The 19006-nt window shown below is 37.3% G+C and overlaps 3 protein-coding genes across 3 annotated transcripts; 1 reads left to right on the top strand and 2 right to left on the bottom strand.

The window, feature by feature from the left end:
* On the top strand, positions 1–2590 carry nr0b2b (nuclear receptor subfamily 0, group B, member 2b). The gene is made up of 3 exons (XM_073858229.1): positions 1–687; positions 2149–2165; positions 2243–2590. The coding sequence occupies exons 1-3, from the start codon at positions 357–359 to the stop codon at positions 2330–2332; spliced, it is 438 nt and encodes a 145-aa protein (XP_073714330.1). The 5' UTR covers positions 1–356; the 3' UTR covers positions 2333–2590.
* A 5877-nt stretch (positions 2591–8467) lies between these two features.
* On the bottom strand, positions 8468–15308 carry kdf1b (keratinocyte differentiation factor 1b). Its single transcript, XM_055220191.2, has 4 exons — positions 14611–15308; positions 12884–13811; positions 10907–10975; positions 8468–8600 (listed from the first exon to the last, which is right to left on the bottom strand). The coding sequence occupies exons 2-4, from the start codon at positions 13734–13736 to the stop codon at positions 8524–8526; spliced, it is 999 nt and encodes a 332-aa protein (XP_055076166.2). The 5' UTR covers positions 13737–13811; positions 14611–15308; the 3' UTR covers positions 8468–8523.
* Positions 15309–15451: 143 nt separating this feature from the next.
* Positions 15452–18936, bottom strand: LOC129455459 (uncharacterized). The gene is made up of 5 exons (XM_055220190.2): positions 18795–18936; positions 18665–18717; positions 16636–18585; positions 16404–16556; positions 15452–15673 (listed from the first exon to the last, which is right to left on the bottom strand). The coding sequence occupies exons 1-4, from the start codon at positions 18815–18817 to the stop codon at positions 16405–16407; spliced, it is 2178 nt and encodes a 725-aa protein (XP_055076165.2). The 5' UTR covers positions 18818–18936; the 3' UTR covers positions 15452–15673; position 16404.
* Positions 18937–19006: the final 70 nt, after the last annotated feature.

The following is a 19006-nucleotide window of genomic DNA, read 5'->3' as shown; positions in this document are numbered from 1 at the left end:
AAATTTTTTTTGGAAGTATTGTGATAAATGATAAAGAAAAAATTTGGATGAATGATGGTAAGCACACAGTTGACGGTACCCATTAAATTCCATCATATTTTTTATTCCTACTATGGAAGTCTATGGTCACTTACTGCTGTGTGTTTACCATCATTTCTCGGAACGTCTTATTTTGTGTTCATCAGAAATAAGAAATTCATACAGGTTTGGTGCAACATGAGGATGACCAAATGATGACAGAATTTTCATGTTGAAGTGAACTATCCCTTTAAACGCCACGCAGTGCCCTGGAGTTATTCAGGGATGCACAACTGTCAATGTGAGCGTTTAGTAAGACCACATGTACCACCGCTTTTATGGTCCTGATGAAAACTTTTCACTTTATGAAGAGCTTACCTTCATTCCAACATCTGCCGGTCAATGATCGTCTCATTCTTCTTCACAACCGTTGGGTACCACTCTTTATTCTAGGACTCGCTCAAGAGCGCTTTTCTTTTGAGGTGTGGGACTTCCCTGCTGCCAGCATCCTCAGAAATATACTGCTGAATAGCCCAGAGAGAAACCACCGCTATCTACCCACCCTGGCAGAAGTCAGCAAGCTCAAGTCTTTTCTAAATACACTTTGGAGCCTAGACCCGAGTCTAAAAGAGTATGCATATATCAAGGGTGCCATACTATTCAATCCAGGTAAGATTTGTCATTCAGTACCTAACCATAATCCTAACAAACAAATGTATCCTAAAAATACAAATAATCCTGTTGGTGGGTGTTTGCTAAAGTTACTATTACTACTGCTTATGCTTATAACTAGATACACACAAACCCAAACTGTAATTATGATGTTTCAATATCTCAACCTTCATTGTTTTTGCTGCAGAAATAAATTAAACAAATTCAAATTATGCAGCTCATTGAGGTTCATTAAATAGTAAATCCATTAACTAACAAGAACTATTAACAAGCAATATATTTTTACAGGATTTGTTTATCTTTTTCTTGTAGTTCACAATAACTGACGGTAACTGTGTTACTGCTTGAAAAGAATTACTCAACGTTTCATTCAAAAAGAAAAACTTTATTTCAAGATGATTTACACCAGATAAGTTTCATTGCTTAGCATTGAGTATAATTCCATATAATTCTCCTTGTTCAATGTAACATAATTTACAATGTAGAATAAACATAATTAATAAAGGTGTTTATTTAATTTCAACATTTACAGTCTTTACAGACGCTAGGACACATTTCTCAATACCTAGGTCACTTTTTGCAAAACTCTTCACACAGTGAGCACAACAGAAATCTATGTGGGCTAATCTGAGGATCAATTATCATTGCTTTGGCACAAAATGCATTCAATAACTACATCTCTCAAACTTCATGAATTCTTTTCTCACTCAGACACAACAACTGCCAAAACTCTTCATACATACAGGTCAATTTGCACATGCTTACATCCTGTTTTCAAAACTGTTAAACTTATGTTCAAAACAATAGCATAATACACAACTGAATAAGACAGCAATTTGCTACATATCTACAGTAATATTTTAATGAAATATATTTTAAATCTTAAAATTAAATGCTATAAAAATTACTTGACAATTGGACCAGCCACAGCTGTTCACAGTCGATTAGATTAGCATTACTATTGTATCTATCTGTATCAGTGGATGGTGTGTATACAAATTATGGTATTTTGGAATTACGCAATGCAAAAAAGTTAAAATAAAAAAACAACATAAAATATTGAAGAATTCTGCATAATGTCTGATTCATTCCAGTAACATATATTGCAGTGAATTATAAACAGAGATGTGTCCTTGTTTTACACAAGAAAACATTGTATAAAGCTATATGTTGTTAGTGTTTTTTAGGTCATTGTTTTGTGGGTGACAAAGTGTGTTTGTCGGCTGTCAACCTTTGCTAGTGTTTTAGAAGAATGAGTTGATTTGAGAGACCTGAATAAAGTGTTTTGGTAATTGGTGTGCATTTTGAATGTAAAATGAACTGCTTTGCCAAGCTGAAAGTTAGGAGAACTGTGTGAAGAGTTTTGCAAAAGTGACCTAAGTATTGAGAATTGTGTCCTAGCATCTGTAAAAAAAACTGTAAAATAAATTTGTTACATGCATTGTTCTCATGTTTCAGGTGTCCTGGGCTGCAGAGTTCAGTAGTAATAGCAGAACATCATGAGGAGCTGAAGAGAGAGATCAGCACAGATTCACAGATATCCTGATCACAGCCGGCTCGAAGCCTGCTGACAAACCTCTTTATCAGACCCATCACAGGCCAAACTCATCTTCAAGAACTCTTCAATGATGTTTCAGAATAAAGACAAAATGTAGCATTGCAGTGTTATCTTGTTTTGGGTATTCCCGGAAATCAAACCCTTAAACTGTTGCTAATGCTCTACCAATTGAGCTACAGGAACATTATAATTAGCATGAAAGAAGTGGCTTGTAAAACCTTCAAGTCATGTCTTGATTATAGACAGTACACAGAGTACACAGAGCAAAAATCATGCTGTAACTGTTTTAACAACTTTTTAATGTTTAATTGAAGATACAAAACTGCATTTCTCATTACTGTTGCTACGGTTACGCCTGCTATTCACAGTCACACTAATAGCTACCAAAAGATGACAATGACCAGCCAGTGTAAATAATAACATGAAGTTGGAACTGCATGCTTTGCAGAGTTTCAGCGGTCGGAAGCACTTTTGAAGCACATTGTGTGTTTATTCATGACATAAAACCCAAGCACAAAACAAGAATATAAGTACTACAAGTTTTCACCACTAATGAGAGTATAACGTGACAGTGCATCATTTTTAAAGTAAAAGTGATTTCATTATGTTAAAGGGGACATGTTTTAACTGGGTCCCCAGTGCTTCTATCAATATAGAAAATGTGAAAAAGTTCATTGAAATTTGGTTATCTTGTGATGTCAGAAGGGGATCTTATTATAATAATACCGCCCCTTAATGTGCTCTATCCAACCACAGCACTGCCATTTAGTGCAGAAAGAAAGAGAAAATAATTGACAGCACAATTGAATTTCAACAAACCACCATCATAGCGATCAGTGTTTGCATTTTGTCAGCCCATTTGCACATTTTCAAGGACACACCCAAAAACGCACATTTTTGCTCACACCTACATACTGGCAGTTATAATTATTTATATGATATTTTCAGCTAGAACTTTACAAACATACTTTACATTTTAAAAAAGTCTTGTGAAATGTCCTATTTAAAATGTGATTTGCACTGTAAAATTTCCCCTTTAGATAAGGCAAGTTTGTAGTTGTAAATCATGTATCCTAATGGATTATAGTTTTTAGTTGCCTCCAGCAGTGCACTTTGTGCACTTCCGTCACGTGCAGCATAAACTCACGCCAGTGAAATTCAATGAATAAAATTATATGAAATTCAATACAAACGGCTGAAAAGGTTAAAAGAGTTATTATTTACAACGCATTTGGCGTAAATGTCATTTGTCAGTTTAGGTTAAGCAATTTGTAACCTAAACTGATAATCCAAAGTAACTTACAGTTCATGATAAGGTATTCATTTATCAGTATGTGTGTTCCCTATCAAGTGTTATAAACGTTGTGTATGTAGTGCACAGAGATCTTCTCTGAAATGCCAGCATATAGGTGACAATTGTTTTCCTTCTAAAACGAAGTTTTAAAACAAAAATGCCTTAATGTAAACAGGGCATTAGACAAGTTACAAATGACTTAACCTATAAACTGATAAATTAAAGTGTATTCAAAATTTTAAATAAGTTTAAAAATGACTTGCACAGCATAAACTTGAAAATGTACAACAGCTAGAAATGTTTTACAGTGTCTGTATCGTCTTCACAAGTAGATAATGGTCTCCACCTCAATGTCACAAGGCAATTCTGTGAAGCAGTAATTTTCCACTGTCTTTGCTCAGTAAAATAACACACCTAATGAATCTGTAGTCACTCTGAGCAACTGAGATTATTCAACAAATTCTGCTCATTTTAATTCATCTCTTTACCTTCATCTCTGTATTTGTATTGTGGATAAGTAGAAGTAAGAACTAACAACTAGTTTGACTCATATAAACTCATGATGACAATTTCTGAGTAACAGACAAAGTCATTTTCCTGGCAGATGGAGATGAAATGAGATAAAGTGCAAAAATTGGCGAAAATGGTTGTTGCCATAAAATCATGCCTTTGACCATTGTAATCAATATACTACAAAAAAAAAACATGTTTTATTTTTACAAGGTTAAACTTTAAATTAATGTCAAGCACAATCACCCCAAAATCATATGTTTTCAATAAGTATTACTTCCCACATGACTTATGCTTACATTTATTGTGGTATTCAAACTAACGCAAACATTTTTTTTATCACAAAGTATTGATACCATCATTCCAATAATTGATACTATCCCATTTCACTAGCCACCCAAAACGCAAAATAGATGTAAATATATGAGCTTCTGCAAGTAAAACTGTAAACAATTATAAAATACAAAACACCCAATTTGGCAGTTGCACAACCATGTTAAAGTGACAGTTCACCCAAAAATGCTTATTTAATCACCCTCGTGTTGTTACAAACCAGCATCAATTCCTTTCTTCTGCTGAACACAAAGGAAGTTACATTTGTATTTATGAAGCAGGAAACTTCAGATTAACTTCCACAGTAGGAAAGAAAAATATGAAAGTCAATGGTGCTTAAAAATGATTTGGTTACAAACATTGCTCAAAATATCTCCCTGTGTATTTAGCAGAACAAAGACATTATACAGGTTTGTAATAACATAAGGGTGAGTAAATGATGACAAAATATTCATTTTTGGGTAAACTATGACTTTAATGTCATGTTGCCCAGTTGCACAATTTCTGTTAATGTAGCCCATTAAACATGAGAACCTACTGATTAAGATGATATTAGCTGTGCCATTTTTATTGTCTTTGAATGACTGATTATCATGAGGCAACTTAAGGTACTAGAGGATGTTTCAGCCCTTGGATTATTTTAAACATCTGTTCTTAAAGTCCCCCTGAACTGGAAATCGCGATCCAATTTACTTCTGGGTTGTGATGTATTTTCGAGTACAACAGAATATCACACGAGGAAAATAGTGGGCCTGGCTTGTTTTTTCCACTGTGCTTTGATTAGAAATAAAAAGTAGGCATTTCATTCAAAAATAGAACTGGCAGCAGGCTGACAGTGGATGGAGGCGGAGTTAATGGATGCGCCACCTGAGCTGTCTTACTGAAGTCATCTGAGAATGATCTTCACATTTTCATTAAAGTTTATGAGGGCACAAGAATTACAAAAAATTAAAACTTACACAGATAAATTGTTTATAATAAACACTGCAATATTACATTAAACATGTTCCCATAAATTGAAAGTTGAATTATAATTGGAAACTCCCTGTGCACAAACATTTCCCAACAATACAAAGTCACTGTTATTCCACAACGATGACAAAAACTTGTCAAACCTGCTGACAATGTTTGCTGTTGCTGCAGAGGTCTGCTTGAATCTGAGATTTTATCTGAATTGAGCATTAGATCTCAATGCCGTGGGGCACAAAGATGCCTTTATCATATTATTCATGTGCATAAATCATTGTTACTATAAATGGTATAAATAGATATAGCATCTGCATAGAAACAGAATCACTGGCGTCCGTATTGAACTTGTATTGAATCAGGTATGACAAGCTTTAGTAGTTTCAATGGTACCAAAACTATGTGGAGAAGATGAATCATTTGTGAAAATTCACAAAACATAAACAAGGATTTTCTGGACATTGGGCACTTTAATTAATCTTTCATTCTCATAACAGAGCCCTGAAACCATGAAGGAGGACTAAAACTTATACAGAAGAGATAACTTCAATCAAATAAAAATGTTATGTTTAACAACATGTTTTCTTTTAATTATACTTAAATTATTGTCTGAATTGGATTGGATTTTAAAATACGGACAGACTACACTCTAGTAGAATGATAAGAAGTCATGAGGAAAATACTACAAATGTGGTCAGATTAACTATGTTGCATTGGTTTACAATTGAGATCACACTTATATAAACTCTAGTAGTAAAATGTATTTGGAAACTCTATGAATATGAATATTATTTCATTAAAAAAGAAACAGTTAGCACCAAGCAATGTTCCAGCAAAATATAAAAAATAAAGTTTGTTGGGTCTTAAAAATTCAAACAAATGGTTTACCTACAAATAAATAGAAACATATTGTGGTGTTAAAGGTTTGTAGTCCACAGTTAACATGATAATGTACATCTGTGGTTATTTTGTTCCTGTTAAAAACATCTGTGTGAATATCATACATGCATTATGAATAAAGTTTGGATCACCTGGCTAAAAGAATCCCAAGAGTCCTGCAAATCTTTAAACTTGTACATTTCAATCCGATCAAATAAATTTGTGTTTATTCTCTATAACCCTTCAGACAGAAACCTATTGTCTTCTAAGGCTTAGTATGTGTTCGAGTATTAATATAATGTCAGTGAAACCAGACTCCAAAGTAGGCTACTTAAAACTTTCCTCAGGCAAATACCTCCCGCTGAAAATAATATAAAGATTGTAATTTCCTGGTATTGAACAGGGGATTTTATGGGTTTGACATGTGAAGAGTTGTGCTTCTGTACTAATACAATTATTAGCTCTGGCACTGTAACAAAGTCAAAGTCATTTTCTAGCTTATCCCACATGCAAATACAATGTAAAGGGCATTAAAACTTGATGTAATTTTCTCGCTTTATACTTCAGAAGAAGTCGGTCTCACAAAAAGTACAGTAGGCTGGCTGCAGGTCGCTGAGCAAAATACACATTTTATTACTTGGAAATCTATTTCATTCATTACACATAGTGACAGCATTCACAATTACACACAAAAAAAACAATCATAGTCTCTTGACAAGTGAAGTGCTTTTTATGTACATTTAAATAGCATAGGCAATTATCCAAACAATCTAGCAGGCTTATCCCATAAAGCACTTTCACTTTGGCTCAAGATCATTTCTTTTACTTTCTTCTACAAACACATACACACACACTTTGACTGCAGCTCCAGCATTTGACTAATACATTCATCCTTTTAACATCACCAGCAGGCACAGAAGAACTCAAAGGTGAGTTCAAGCACTATGAACTAATTCTTATGACAGTTTTGGCCCAACATTGGCTGTAGCTATTTCACAAACATCTTGGCTAGCTTTTCCACAACGAAAACCAAATGAAAATAACGTGAATATATCATTTGGCATAAAAAGAATAAAGCCTTATTTTAGGAACATAAAGATTTTATGCATTAAGACATTACTTTATGGGGCGGTTTCCGGGACAGGGCTTATCCGAGTCCCAGACTAAAGTTTGAGCTGCCTTAATTTAAAAACATCTTGCACTGACATATCCTAACATAACCAACATGTTTTGTCTCAAGATGCACACCAATGTTTTTTGTAAGGAATGTTTGTAAAAACGACATAAATGTTCTAATATAACTAAAGCCTAGTCCTGAATTAATCTAAAACCTGTCCCAGAAACTGCCCCTATACATACTGTCTTAACACAATGGATGTTTTGTTATCTAACAACTAGGGATGCACCGAATCCAGATTTTTTGGGTTCGGCCGAATCCGAAACCGAATAACGAATCCTACTCGCATCCTTATTCCATAAACACAGTGGGAAAAACTATTTTGACAATTACCATAAACCTATGCATAATGAAAGTGATGCGGTGCGACACGCTCGTTTTTCCAGGTGCGTCCGCGAAATGTGAACCGCCCCTAAGGCTCATCGAAAGAAAAAGCTTATCTTCACATTAGCACCCGATATGTATAATCAACGGCCGCATGACGTCAACCAGCGTAGCGCAAGCCTAGGGTTCGGTTCGGTGGAAAAAAATCTAGGATTCTGTCGAAACCGAACCCCGTCAAAAAGCCAAGTATTCGGCCGAATCCGAATCCTAGATTCTGTGCATCCCTACTAACAACAAATATTACCATAAATGTAAATGCTATACAATTAAAATATTTTGCCTTATAGTAAACTACTGGAGATAGGGGATTAAAAATCTCATTAATATCTCATGTGAAAAGTAAATCCTCATCAACGTAGACTTTTAGTGGTTGATGTTTTTTGTGGTAAAATATGACAATTACAGTGAGATTCACCCATAGAGGTCAGGCTGTATATTATTCTTCATTCCAAGCGATTGTTCTTCATTCATAAGTTGTTTCCAAAAGTCTGAACAGAGTGCATGTAAAGATAACTCACACATGGCAAATAAACATGGGTTGAGAGACAGAGAAATGTAAATAGAAGCATAATCACATTTCTGTCTTCGACCAAAAAAGACCCTAATGACTGCTCCTTAAATTACAGCTTCTAAATGTACTTAAAAATGAATGTAGATAAAACTCAGACCATCTTTTGTCAATGGACAGTTTGAAAATTAAATTGGTGTCCAGAGTAAGGTTGGAGAGAAAGCTCAAGCCTGTATGCTGCTGTGTAGTAAAGGAGTATCAGGTGTGACCGGCACACCTGTGTCCTTGAAACTTGAGTAAGCTGCGGAAAAGAAAGAAATATTTATAAAATACGAAGCAGCAATAAATAAATAAACAGGCAATTTTAAAACTGAAATTTAGGTCAAATAATAAAAAAAGACTTTATTAAACATTAAATGCATAAACAGCTTAAAGGAATAGTTCACAGTAAAATGAAAACTCTGTGATCATTTATTCACCATCAAATTGTTCCAAACTTATGAATTTCTTTGTTTTGCTGAATTCAAATAATTTGAAGAATGTCTGTCACAAAGCAAATCTGGGGCACCACTGACATCCAAAGTAGGAAAAAATAACACTACGTAAGTGAATGGTGCCCCAGATCAATTTAAATTGTTCTGCTAAACACAAACACTATTGCTTTAAAGGAATAGTCTACTCATTTTTAATATTAAAATATGTTATTACCTTAACTAAGAAGAGTTGATACATCCCTCTATCATCTGTGTGCGTGCACGTAAGCGCTGGATCGCGCTGCGACGCTTCGATAGCATTTAGCTTAGCTCCATTCATTCAATGGTACCATTTAGAGATAAAGATAGAAGTGACCAAACACATCAACGTTTTTCCTATTTAAGACGAGTAGTTATACAAGCAAGTTTGGTGGGACAAAATAAAACGTAGCGCTTTTCTGGGCGGATTTAAAAGAGGAACTGTATTTTGTGGCGTGATAGCACTTTTGGGAGTACTTCGACTCGCCTGAAAAGTCTGCTCCCCTTCTCCCTCTCATAATTGGAGAGGGAGGGTGTTACTGCGCCGAGTCGAAGTACTCCCATAAGTGCTATTACGCCATACAATATAGTTCCTCTTTTAAATCCGCTTAGAAAAGCGCTACGTTTTATTTTGTACCACCAAACTTGCTCGTATAACTACTCGTCTTAAATAGGAAAAACGTTGATGTGTTTGTTCACTTCTAACTTTATCTCTAAATGGTACCATTGAATGAATGGGGCTAAGCTAAATGCTATCGAAGCGTCGCAGCGCGCTCCAGCGCTTACGTGCACGCACACAGATGATAGAGGGATGTATCAACTCTTCTTAGTTAAGGTATAACATAGTTTAATGTTGAAAATGACTAGACTATTGCTTTAAGCCAAAGTGTGATGTATTTTGTAAACTATTAACTTCATAACTCATTTTTGCATGCAGTCATTTTTATTAGCATACAAGTGTAGCTTGCCAACATTGTAGAGCATGAAAACAACATCAAGCAAGCAGAGAGGGAGGGGTAAACCCCACTGATGAGGAAAAGAAAGACATTCAAATTCAGAGGAGTGTAATCGATCTTATGGTGTACAGACAAGAGAGCATTGTTTGTGACAATAAGGTTGGTTACATCACAGACCCCTCAAACTAACAAACAAGAAAAGAAACCGTTTCATTCATTCCAGAGCGGTGACAAGTTTCAACAGCCTTTAATATGTACGCAGGGAACAGCCAACACCATTGCTATGCTAACTTACTGAATGCTAAGTTAGCAAGAGCTTAAGCTGAGGACTTTGTTTAGGTTTATCTCTTGAAACATTTTGTAAAAGTCATGTCACCAAACAATTAAGGTTTTGAATGCAGACAAAATTAATGCCTGCTAAGTTTGTCCTACTTATCACCTGCTTATTTAAAGTTTTCTTACTAATGTTTACTTGGTGTCTGTCACATGCATTTCATGACGCGATTTGGTCAAATGTAAACATATATCTGTTGGTTCAGATCACATAAGATTTTACATCTGAACAAAGTTCAGCCACCTCCATTATCCACTGTTTAATAGTCACATCAAGTGCTGCCTGCCCTGCATTAGCACCATAACTCCATGTATTTGCATAAAGCATCATATACATTGATGCATTCACTGCCAAGTGTTTATACTATTATGTGGCTTAATATAAATTAAGTGTTTCCACCCAATCGGAACTACACAATGTCTGTGGAAACCCAGCAAAAGGCACTTTCTGTGAAAATGTAACCTTGACACCTTTCAAATGTAGTGAGTAAGGTCATGTCAATGATTTAAATCAAACTTTCAAACCTATCATAAGATTATAAGACTTAAGCCTGGAAAGGCAGGGCCACAATCGATCAATACACACAAAGTGTGGCTTGGTGTAAACACACCCTAAATTCTGGAGTATGGTCGAACACATAGCCTTGCAAATTGTCGTTTATTTGACTCGTACGTGTAGACAGACGTTCGACGCATGCGCATTGCGTCAAAATGGGATGCATCTCATGGGCTACATACTACATTCTACTTTAGGCGCATGCACGACCTACAATGTACACTAAAACAAAATGAGAAGGGAAGCTTACCCTGTATACTGTTGTTGCGTAACTTCCTGGCTTCAATATCGTCTGACCTCTCCAGTGAAATTTGCAGCTCTAGAATAAGAATTAAAAGAATTGTTTTTGTTAACCAAGCAGCAACTTTCATCATTTCATTTATGCATGACTCTCAGTTTCTACACCTAAAGAGATTAAAGGCAGAAATCTCAATGCCACTGTTTTCCATACACCGTCATAAAAAAACACCAAACTGGTCCTTTTCTGTTGCTAGGTTTCTGTTTTGTACCAATAAAATGTATATAAAACAATACGATGTTGTACCTTTTTGGTACATTACCCTCACCTAAAGGATTATTAGGAACACCATACTAATAATGTGTTTGACCCCCTTTCGCCTTCAGAACTGCCTTAATTCTACATGCCATGATCCAACAAGGTGCTGAAAGTATTCTTAAGAAATGTTGGCCCATATTGATAGGATAGCATTTTGCAGTTGATGGAGATTTGTGGGATGCACATCCAGGGCAAGAAGCTCCCTTTCCACCACATCCCAAAGATGATCTATTGGGTTGAGATCTGGTGACTTTGGCGGCCGTGGCATTTAAACGATGCCCGATTGGCACTAAGGGGCCTAAAGTGTGCCAAGAAAACATCCCCCACACCATTACACCATTGCATTAATGAGAAATTGAACAGGTGTTCCTAGTAATTCTTTAGGTGAGTATAATTAAATAAATACAATTTAAAGGTGGAATGTGTCATTTTTAGAAGGATCTCTTGACAGAAATGCAAAATAAAATACAAAACTATATTATCAGGGGTGTATAAAGACCTTTTTATAATGAACAGTTATTATTTTTATTAGCGGAGGGTCCCCTTACATGGAAGTCGCCATTTTGGGCCACCATGTTTCTACAGAAGCCCTTAACGGACAAACTTTTTTTACTAAGTTGTCTCCATCAATTACATGTTTTTCTGCTGGCGGCTACCATAGCTTCTCAATGCTTTTCAAAAGCGAGGGATGAGCAGTGGACTGAGCCATTGGTTGCAATTCACATCACCACCGGATGCCGCTAAAATTTTATAATAATTATCAGTTTCCTTTCTGCCACAGCTCTTAAACCTTTTCCTGTCCAGATTTAAACATGGCGCTCTTCAACACACTATGCCATAATGCATAATATTAGCAATCACTGTATGAGAAGTTTGAATAAGATTGTGAATAAGATTCAAGCAAAGAGGAAGATCAGCAAATTACAACCTACACTGCAGTGTGCTCCACAAACAAATCTATTGTGTAGCTGTAGTTCATCTAGAGCCGTGGTTCTCATGCCGTGAGATTGTGCCATAAAATTATCATAAATTGTGAGTAATTAAACCTCAGAGATATAAGGCTACTAACCAACAGCACTACATTGTATCATTTAATATGTTTTGTTTTGTTTAATAAAATGTTAGGTTTTATGTCATACATTTTTATTGGGGAGAGGAGCCCACCTTACTCAATGGGGGCCGCACACCAGAAAAGTTTGAAAACCACTGATCTAGAGAACCCAGAGGTCACTTGGAGCACTTTTATGGATTTTAGTTTTACATCTGTTTTTATTCAATGCATTAGGGCTGCACATTCTTGATAAAAGTGTAATATGTGCTAATTTGCTAAATATACGATATACAGTATGCGATGCGATTTGTTAAATCAAATCACATAATAATATATTTTTTAAACTTTCTGGGGAAAAGAAAGCATAACTTTCTCTGTAAACTTTCAGAAGTATTAAATCATTTAATTATTGCGAAACATTGTGACATGCATAAGCTATTTCAATCTGTGTATCTTGCAGCCCTACAATGCATGAAAAAGAACAGCTTAAGACATTCATAATCACATCTCCATTTGTGTTCCACAGAAGAAAAGAAAGCCACTGAGAATGAGTCTCGGGCCATTTCAAAAGGTTCATGACTTTACAGTAATTATAAGAAAGAAATGTGGTTGGCACTCACTCCCATCGTTGATGGAATTGATGCTGCTTTTTTGGCTGGCTCTTTTGCTGTTCCAGGTCTCATTGCCGCTGTCTCGCTGCAGTTCCTTCGGCCTGATATGCGGCTTCTTCTTGCTCTTACGCGTGCTGATGCGGATGATCTCTCGCACCAGCCTGCACTCGGCCTCCTGCTCCTTCATGTTGTGCTCCTGCACGATATCCGAGATCAGCTGACTGATCTCGCGCGAACGCCGGAGGAACATAGAGTCCGACGTGCACCTAGCCAGCTCGTTGATCTCAAACTCGGAGAAGACCTCCATAAGCTTCCGTGTAATGAGTTTGTCCACGTCCTCTGCCTCGTCGCCATCGATAAAGTCTTCCGGTAAGCTACTCAAGTAAATCGGACTGTCCATCTCCATTTTGGAATTGGAAACGAACACATTCCCCTTATCTTCTTCAATGATGGAGGTGTCCACCTTTACGCCACGAATACAGACGTCAGAATAGAAGCCATTCTCAACGTTTGAAGTGCTTGATGGGTCTTCCACCTGTGTGCTGACAGCTGTGTTGTCGCTTGGAGCCAGACAGGGCAAACGCTGGCATACGCGGTACAGTCCACAAGTCAATACGCTACAAAACAATCTCCTGCAGCTGGTCACAGATGCGCAAGGCACACACACGCAATTCCCTGAAACGGGCTCTTCTTTGGATGGAAGAAAGCGGACAGTCTCTGGCCCAGTGGTATTTCCATTGGCATCTTTGTGTTTCACTTTGTGGCATACGACAAGGTCCTGGATTTCCAGTGGGTCGACAGAACGTTCTTGGTATGGGCCTTCCTCAATGGGACCAGTGGCCCAGGATGAGGTGCTCTCCATGTGACCGACCCTCGGCCCAGAACGACCTCTGGCGATTGCTTTTACAAATACTTCTTGCTGGCCTGAGACTTGGGTCTGTTAAAGAAAGACGCAATTGGGATCGGAATAAACATTTGATTTTGTCATTTTGGGATGGAAGCAGTTTGAAAGTGCAAAGTTATTCTATATTTTTTTAAGGGATCTTAACAAACCAGTTTAAGAGCCAATTATGTGTTTGTTTTCTTTGACTGTATTGATAAGTTGATTAAGAAGTGAAAGTAAAACCTTGAGGAGAAGTACAGGTGAAACAAAGAGAAATGTGCAAGTAAGTATTTTTATACTGAACCCATTTCTAAATGTATTCATTGGATGTGTGCAAAACAAGTGACAACGTTACACTTACAGTATATAAACCTGAAACAAACAATATGTACACAACACTACTTACATTATTTTGAATATTACACATTTATAAATTACTACTCCAATGATATTTTTTACCTATAACCAATATAAACGTGTAACGTTAACACTTTACAATGTAATTTCTGAAATTACACGAGACCTAAAACCTGTGTTTATCATTTTTAAACAGCCTGAAAAACGTAAACATTTTCTAAACACTTTGAACTACATAAAAAAAGTCTTAGAAAATATATTTGAACAACATATATTCGCTTTAATATCTAAACCCTAGCTTATTTGCCATAAGTTAGTTATTTGCATACTCGGGCTACAAAGTGCACACTGTTCCCAAACAAACACGCCGTTGTAACATTACGTGAAGTATGTGGTTTTAAGCAATAAACATTACTACAATATTACTTAAGACATTTTAATTTTGGTAAAATTATTAAAACTGAACAATCTTTCTGTAAAGTCTGACTTTACTCACAACATATGGAGGAAATGTCGCAGTCTGACGGCTCCACTGGTCTCCCGGAAGTCCGGAAAGCTCATAAAGTTTATTTATCCAGGATTTCCCTATAATACCGGGAATATTGCGAATAGGTCTTCACAGTCTCGAATATAAAGTGCAAAAGGTTAAATAAAAGTGAGCCGACAGTCGTCTGATCTTCATCCCCGTCGCCCTGTTGTTTATGAAGACTTTCACAGAAACGCACCTGACTCAACAGGTAGACTGAGGACAGCGATGACGTCATTCACAAAGACATTGATTGATTACATCTGAAGACATTTGATATTTAGTACACATGCACAAAAAATAAAACGTATAACCGATTAACTAATATTAGCTCATAAGAGATTTTATTTTTTATAAAATATTTTTATTGTACAGTCAATGAACGCAGCCATTGTGCAAATTTAACCAATAGATGGCGCCAGTGTCCCTCATTTATGGTTTCATGAACGTAGCACTATTCATTAGCTTACTGGACTTCTACATATGCAACATGTATCTGGACGATTTTTGGCAAAAATGTACATTACACAACATAAATTCACACCTACACATTTCATATATTATATCAAAATTTATATATGCCATAAATGCAATAAAACAGTCATGTGTCAGGATAACACACCAACTACAGCTTAAAAGGCTGCACACTGCACAGTTTTACTTCAGAAATAGTAGGCAGTACACTAATATTACATTGCAAACATGCAAACGTTTAGTTTACTGCAAGAGCTGTGGAGTAAATTACATTTAAGTCACTTTTAAAACATGACCAGATCTGAATATTCTTCACACTACAGAGAACAATGATAAATTGGCATTAGCATGTTATGTTTTTATTAACATCAAATATACAGTCTTGGCAAGAGGATGGAGCATTAAGGGTACAAACATAAATCGCCAGGACAGTTCTTGGTGTCCTCAATTTCAATGATTGCAGAACAGCAGCGCTCGGATCAGTCATAGCCTCTCAGAGTCCTCGCAGAGACCAGAGTTTGATGACCGACAGCCTCCCCAGACACAAACCTGATCATAGCTACAAAACATTTAAAAGAAACGATTAAGTGGCATACAGGCATCATGCACATTTATATTATGCTCGAACCGATTTTGCCAAGTGGTTGATGTCCTCAGGGCAACATTGTGTTGACCCAAGGACAACATTTTTTCTAATATAAAACCTAAACCCACCATAAACACTAACCCTAACCAAACCCTAAAATCAGAGGGACATAAGTGAAAAACAATGGTTTAGAAACAGCTAATCCTGGATGTAAGCTTAAACTTAAAACAAACTGTAAACTTATTTCGGAAATCTGATTGGTTGATTGAAATGTTGTCCCAGGGTCAATATAATGTTGCCCTGAGGACATCAACCACTTGGCAAAATCAGGAGAGCCCTTATATTATATCTCATGAAAATAGGATAGCTTTTCTAAACTTTGTCTAATAGCATATTTCTGCACTGCGTATTTTATACAGAATAAGCACATTTTCTATATACCGAAATACCTGGATAACCTTCTGGGCTTGTTTCCATCTACACTATGTTGAATACCGTATTCACAATGCTATGCCCTTGAGACTCCATTTTTAACAAACTAAAAAAGGGACAGCAATTTAATATGCCACTCTGAACAGATGCATAAATATCCTAACCTATAGAAGGTTGACCTAATAGTTTGGATTCTGTAAATGGGGGCAAAACTTGCATCTCAATTCAAAACAGATGGGCTTTAGTGTAAAAGTCAAGGAACTGTACATACTTTACTGCAAACGCTGGGAACTGCTCGTAGATGAAAAGGGTTTCACTCCCTGAAACTTGACTGGGCCCTGTTGACCGAGACCCGAGGGGTGATTTTGGGTCACTTCACATCCGGAGGTAGAGGTATACGCTCTCTGATCTTGATTTTGTGGAGCTGTGGCAGAAAGAACAATAACAGCTTTAAAGTTACCCTTAAAGTTACTCGAGTTAAATGTGGTGCATTTGAATCAAACCTGGTTTATAGCTGCTGAAAATTGTAGGAGAAATCCTTCGGATGACACCTTTGCCAAACTCATTTGGAATTGTGGTGTCATGTGTAGTGGAACCTAAATTTTGGATAGCAGACGATTGGATTTGGACTCCTTTGGAACTTTGATACTGAGGTACTGAAGACAGAACAGGTGCCTGTACATTTTGCCCTCGCCTCTGACCCAGGTAACTTGAAGGTGATACACTTTGGGGAGCACCGCTGTAAGCAGATGAACCACCAACACCTTCTCCAGAAGCCCATTGGTTCTGTAAGTTACCAAAGCTGCTTATGGGCAATTTATTATGTCTCACACGTACTGCATTGATCTCATTAGAGTCAGAAATGGAGGGTTTAGGGGCACTAACTCTTGATGCGACCCAAGGTTTTGAAGGTACCGTTCCTGGTTTGTATGGTGTTCCCTTTAAAGATGATAAGACCTGATAAGCACCCTGGGGTGGGCTGGCATAAGTGCCAGTAGCTGGCTGGACACTCCTGGTATTTTGTCTAGCTTCATAAAGCTGGTGTTGTAGTGCTGACTGACCAGGTGGAAATGTTACTTTACGCTCTGGAAAGATAGGATGTGGTTTTGAAGCAATTTGCGGATTATTGGATTGCGTTCTACTTTGAACATTTGCATGCATCATACCAATCTCCCCAGAACTGGCAATAGAGGATTGTGCCACATTAAGCTGAACCCCACTTCGGGTGGGGTGCATTTGCCTAAATATTTGATTGGGTTTACTTCCACTCACAGAATAGAGAGGAGATCCAGTCTGGGGTGGGCCACCAATATGGTAGGTCTGAGGTTTTCTGGGTTGCCAAACATCTTCACGAGACTGAACGTGAGGAAGTGAATTGCTTCTTTCAGCACCTTCCGGGTCCCTTAAACGAATCTCACCAGAACTCACAATTGAATCTTGACCAAAATTGTCTCTACAGTTTGCAGACTGTTTTGGGGGCTTCAGCCCAGCACCAGATTGACCACCCCTCGTGGAATAGTAAACCGGTACATTCAGTAACTTATTAGGTTGACTGTCAACATTCAGGGCAGCATTGGAGGTCTGAGTGGATTGAGAGGTCACATATTGATTGGAGTCAACATTGCTGGGTTTCACAGAACTTTGATGCGTACTGTAGCTCCCTTGACCTTGGGTACTTTCACCACTCCGATATACAAAAATTGGCCCAGAGCTAACAATCGAAGGCTTAGTGTTCGTATATTTAGGCCCACCTGAATGCACAGGAGCTCCCATTAAGATTGGACCATATGTGCTACTGGATGCCTGGATGTTCCCACTGCTCCGGCTTTCTTGAGAATATCCACGTTGATGTAACATCTGACTTGAAACATAAGTAGATTGGGCATCTTCAGTATCCTGAGGCTTCAATGTCATATGGTCATATGCATGTTTTGGAGCTTGCACTGCAAAGATCTTGCTAGATCCAACAGTTGAAAATTTAGGCATTTCATAGCCAGACCCAACTTTAGTCGGATTAAAGCTTTTTGAACCAAGAACTTGTGGGGTTCCTCTAAAAGTGGATCCTCCCTGAGATGAAGTATAAGCCATCTGACTAACAGGCTGGACATTCTTGAAGACATCAGTAGCTGAACGAGACGCATACTGAGAAGAAGGTTTACCAAAACCTAACAAAGGATAGTTTGGAACAGATGCAGGGGGCTTAAGATTCATAATGTTGTCTTGATTGTCACTTTCAGCACGAGTTTGACAATCCTTTGAATCATATTTTGTATCAGATCCCTCAAACGGTCTCTCTTTCTGAAAACTAGCATGAAGTCTATGAGTTTCTCGGTCGGGTAGAACAGAGCTGTAGGTAGCAGAGCCAATCCAATTTCCAACTCGTTTCACCTCAGGAACAATTTCTGGGAAAGTATGTGCTGAAACACTGTGCACATTAGTGGTTGGCATGTTTCCTGTTTGAAACAATGAACAACAAGCACTTAGTATTGTACACAAAGCATAAGACAAGTATAGGTCACATCAGAGGCTTACCTTCATAACTCCCCAAACAACTTACATAAGCAGATAACAGGGCAACTAGAAATCTGAAAAGCAATGTCACTAAATGTTATTAAGCAAAACCTCTTAAATTAAACTGGACGAATGTCAGCTTTGTGCTCACCCCAAAAAGTATCCAGGACACATTTTTGAAAGAACACCTACAAAAGACCCTAGAAACTAATCAGCTAATACCTACAACCCCTTCACGTGATTTCTGCTTTTTTTAACTTAACCCTCATCAGGAATCACTTATAGACTGCACTCCTTACCATTTACCAATCAGTGAACAGACAACCTGTTGTTTGCAGCTGCTAACAATTATTACTTTGGCTT

The sequence above is a fragment of the Misgurnus anguillicaudatus genome, chromosome 20 (genome assembly GCF_027580225.2).
Source record: "Misgurnus anguillicaudatus chromosome 20, ASM2758022v2, whole genome shotgun sequence".
Taxonomy (NCBI): Eukaryota; Metazoa; Chordata; class Actinopteri; order Cypriniformes; family Cobitidae; genus Misgurnus; species Misgurnus anguillicaudatus.
The sequence above is the reverse complement of the archived record's forward strand: the minus strand, read 5'-3'. Positions and strand labels throughout refer to the sequence as shown.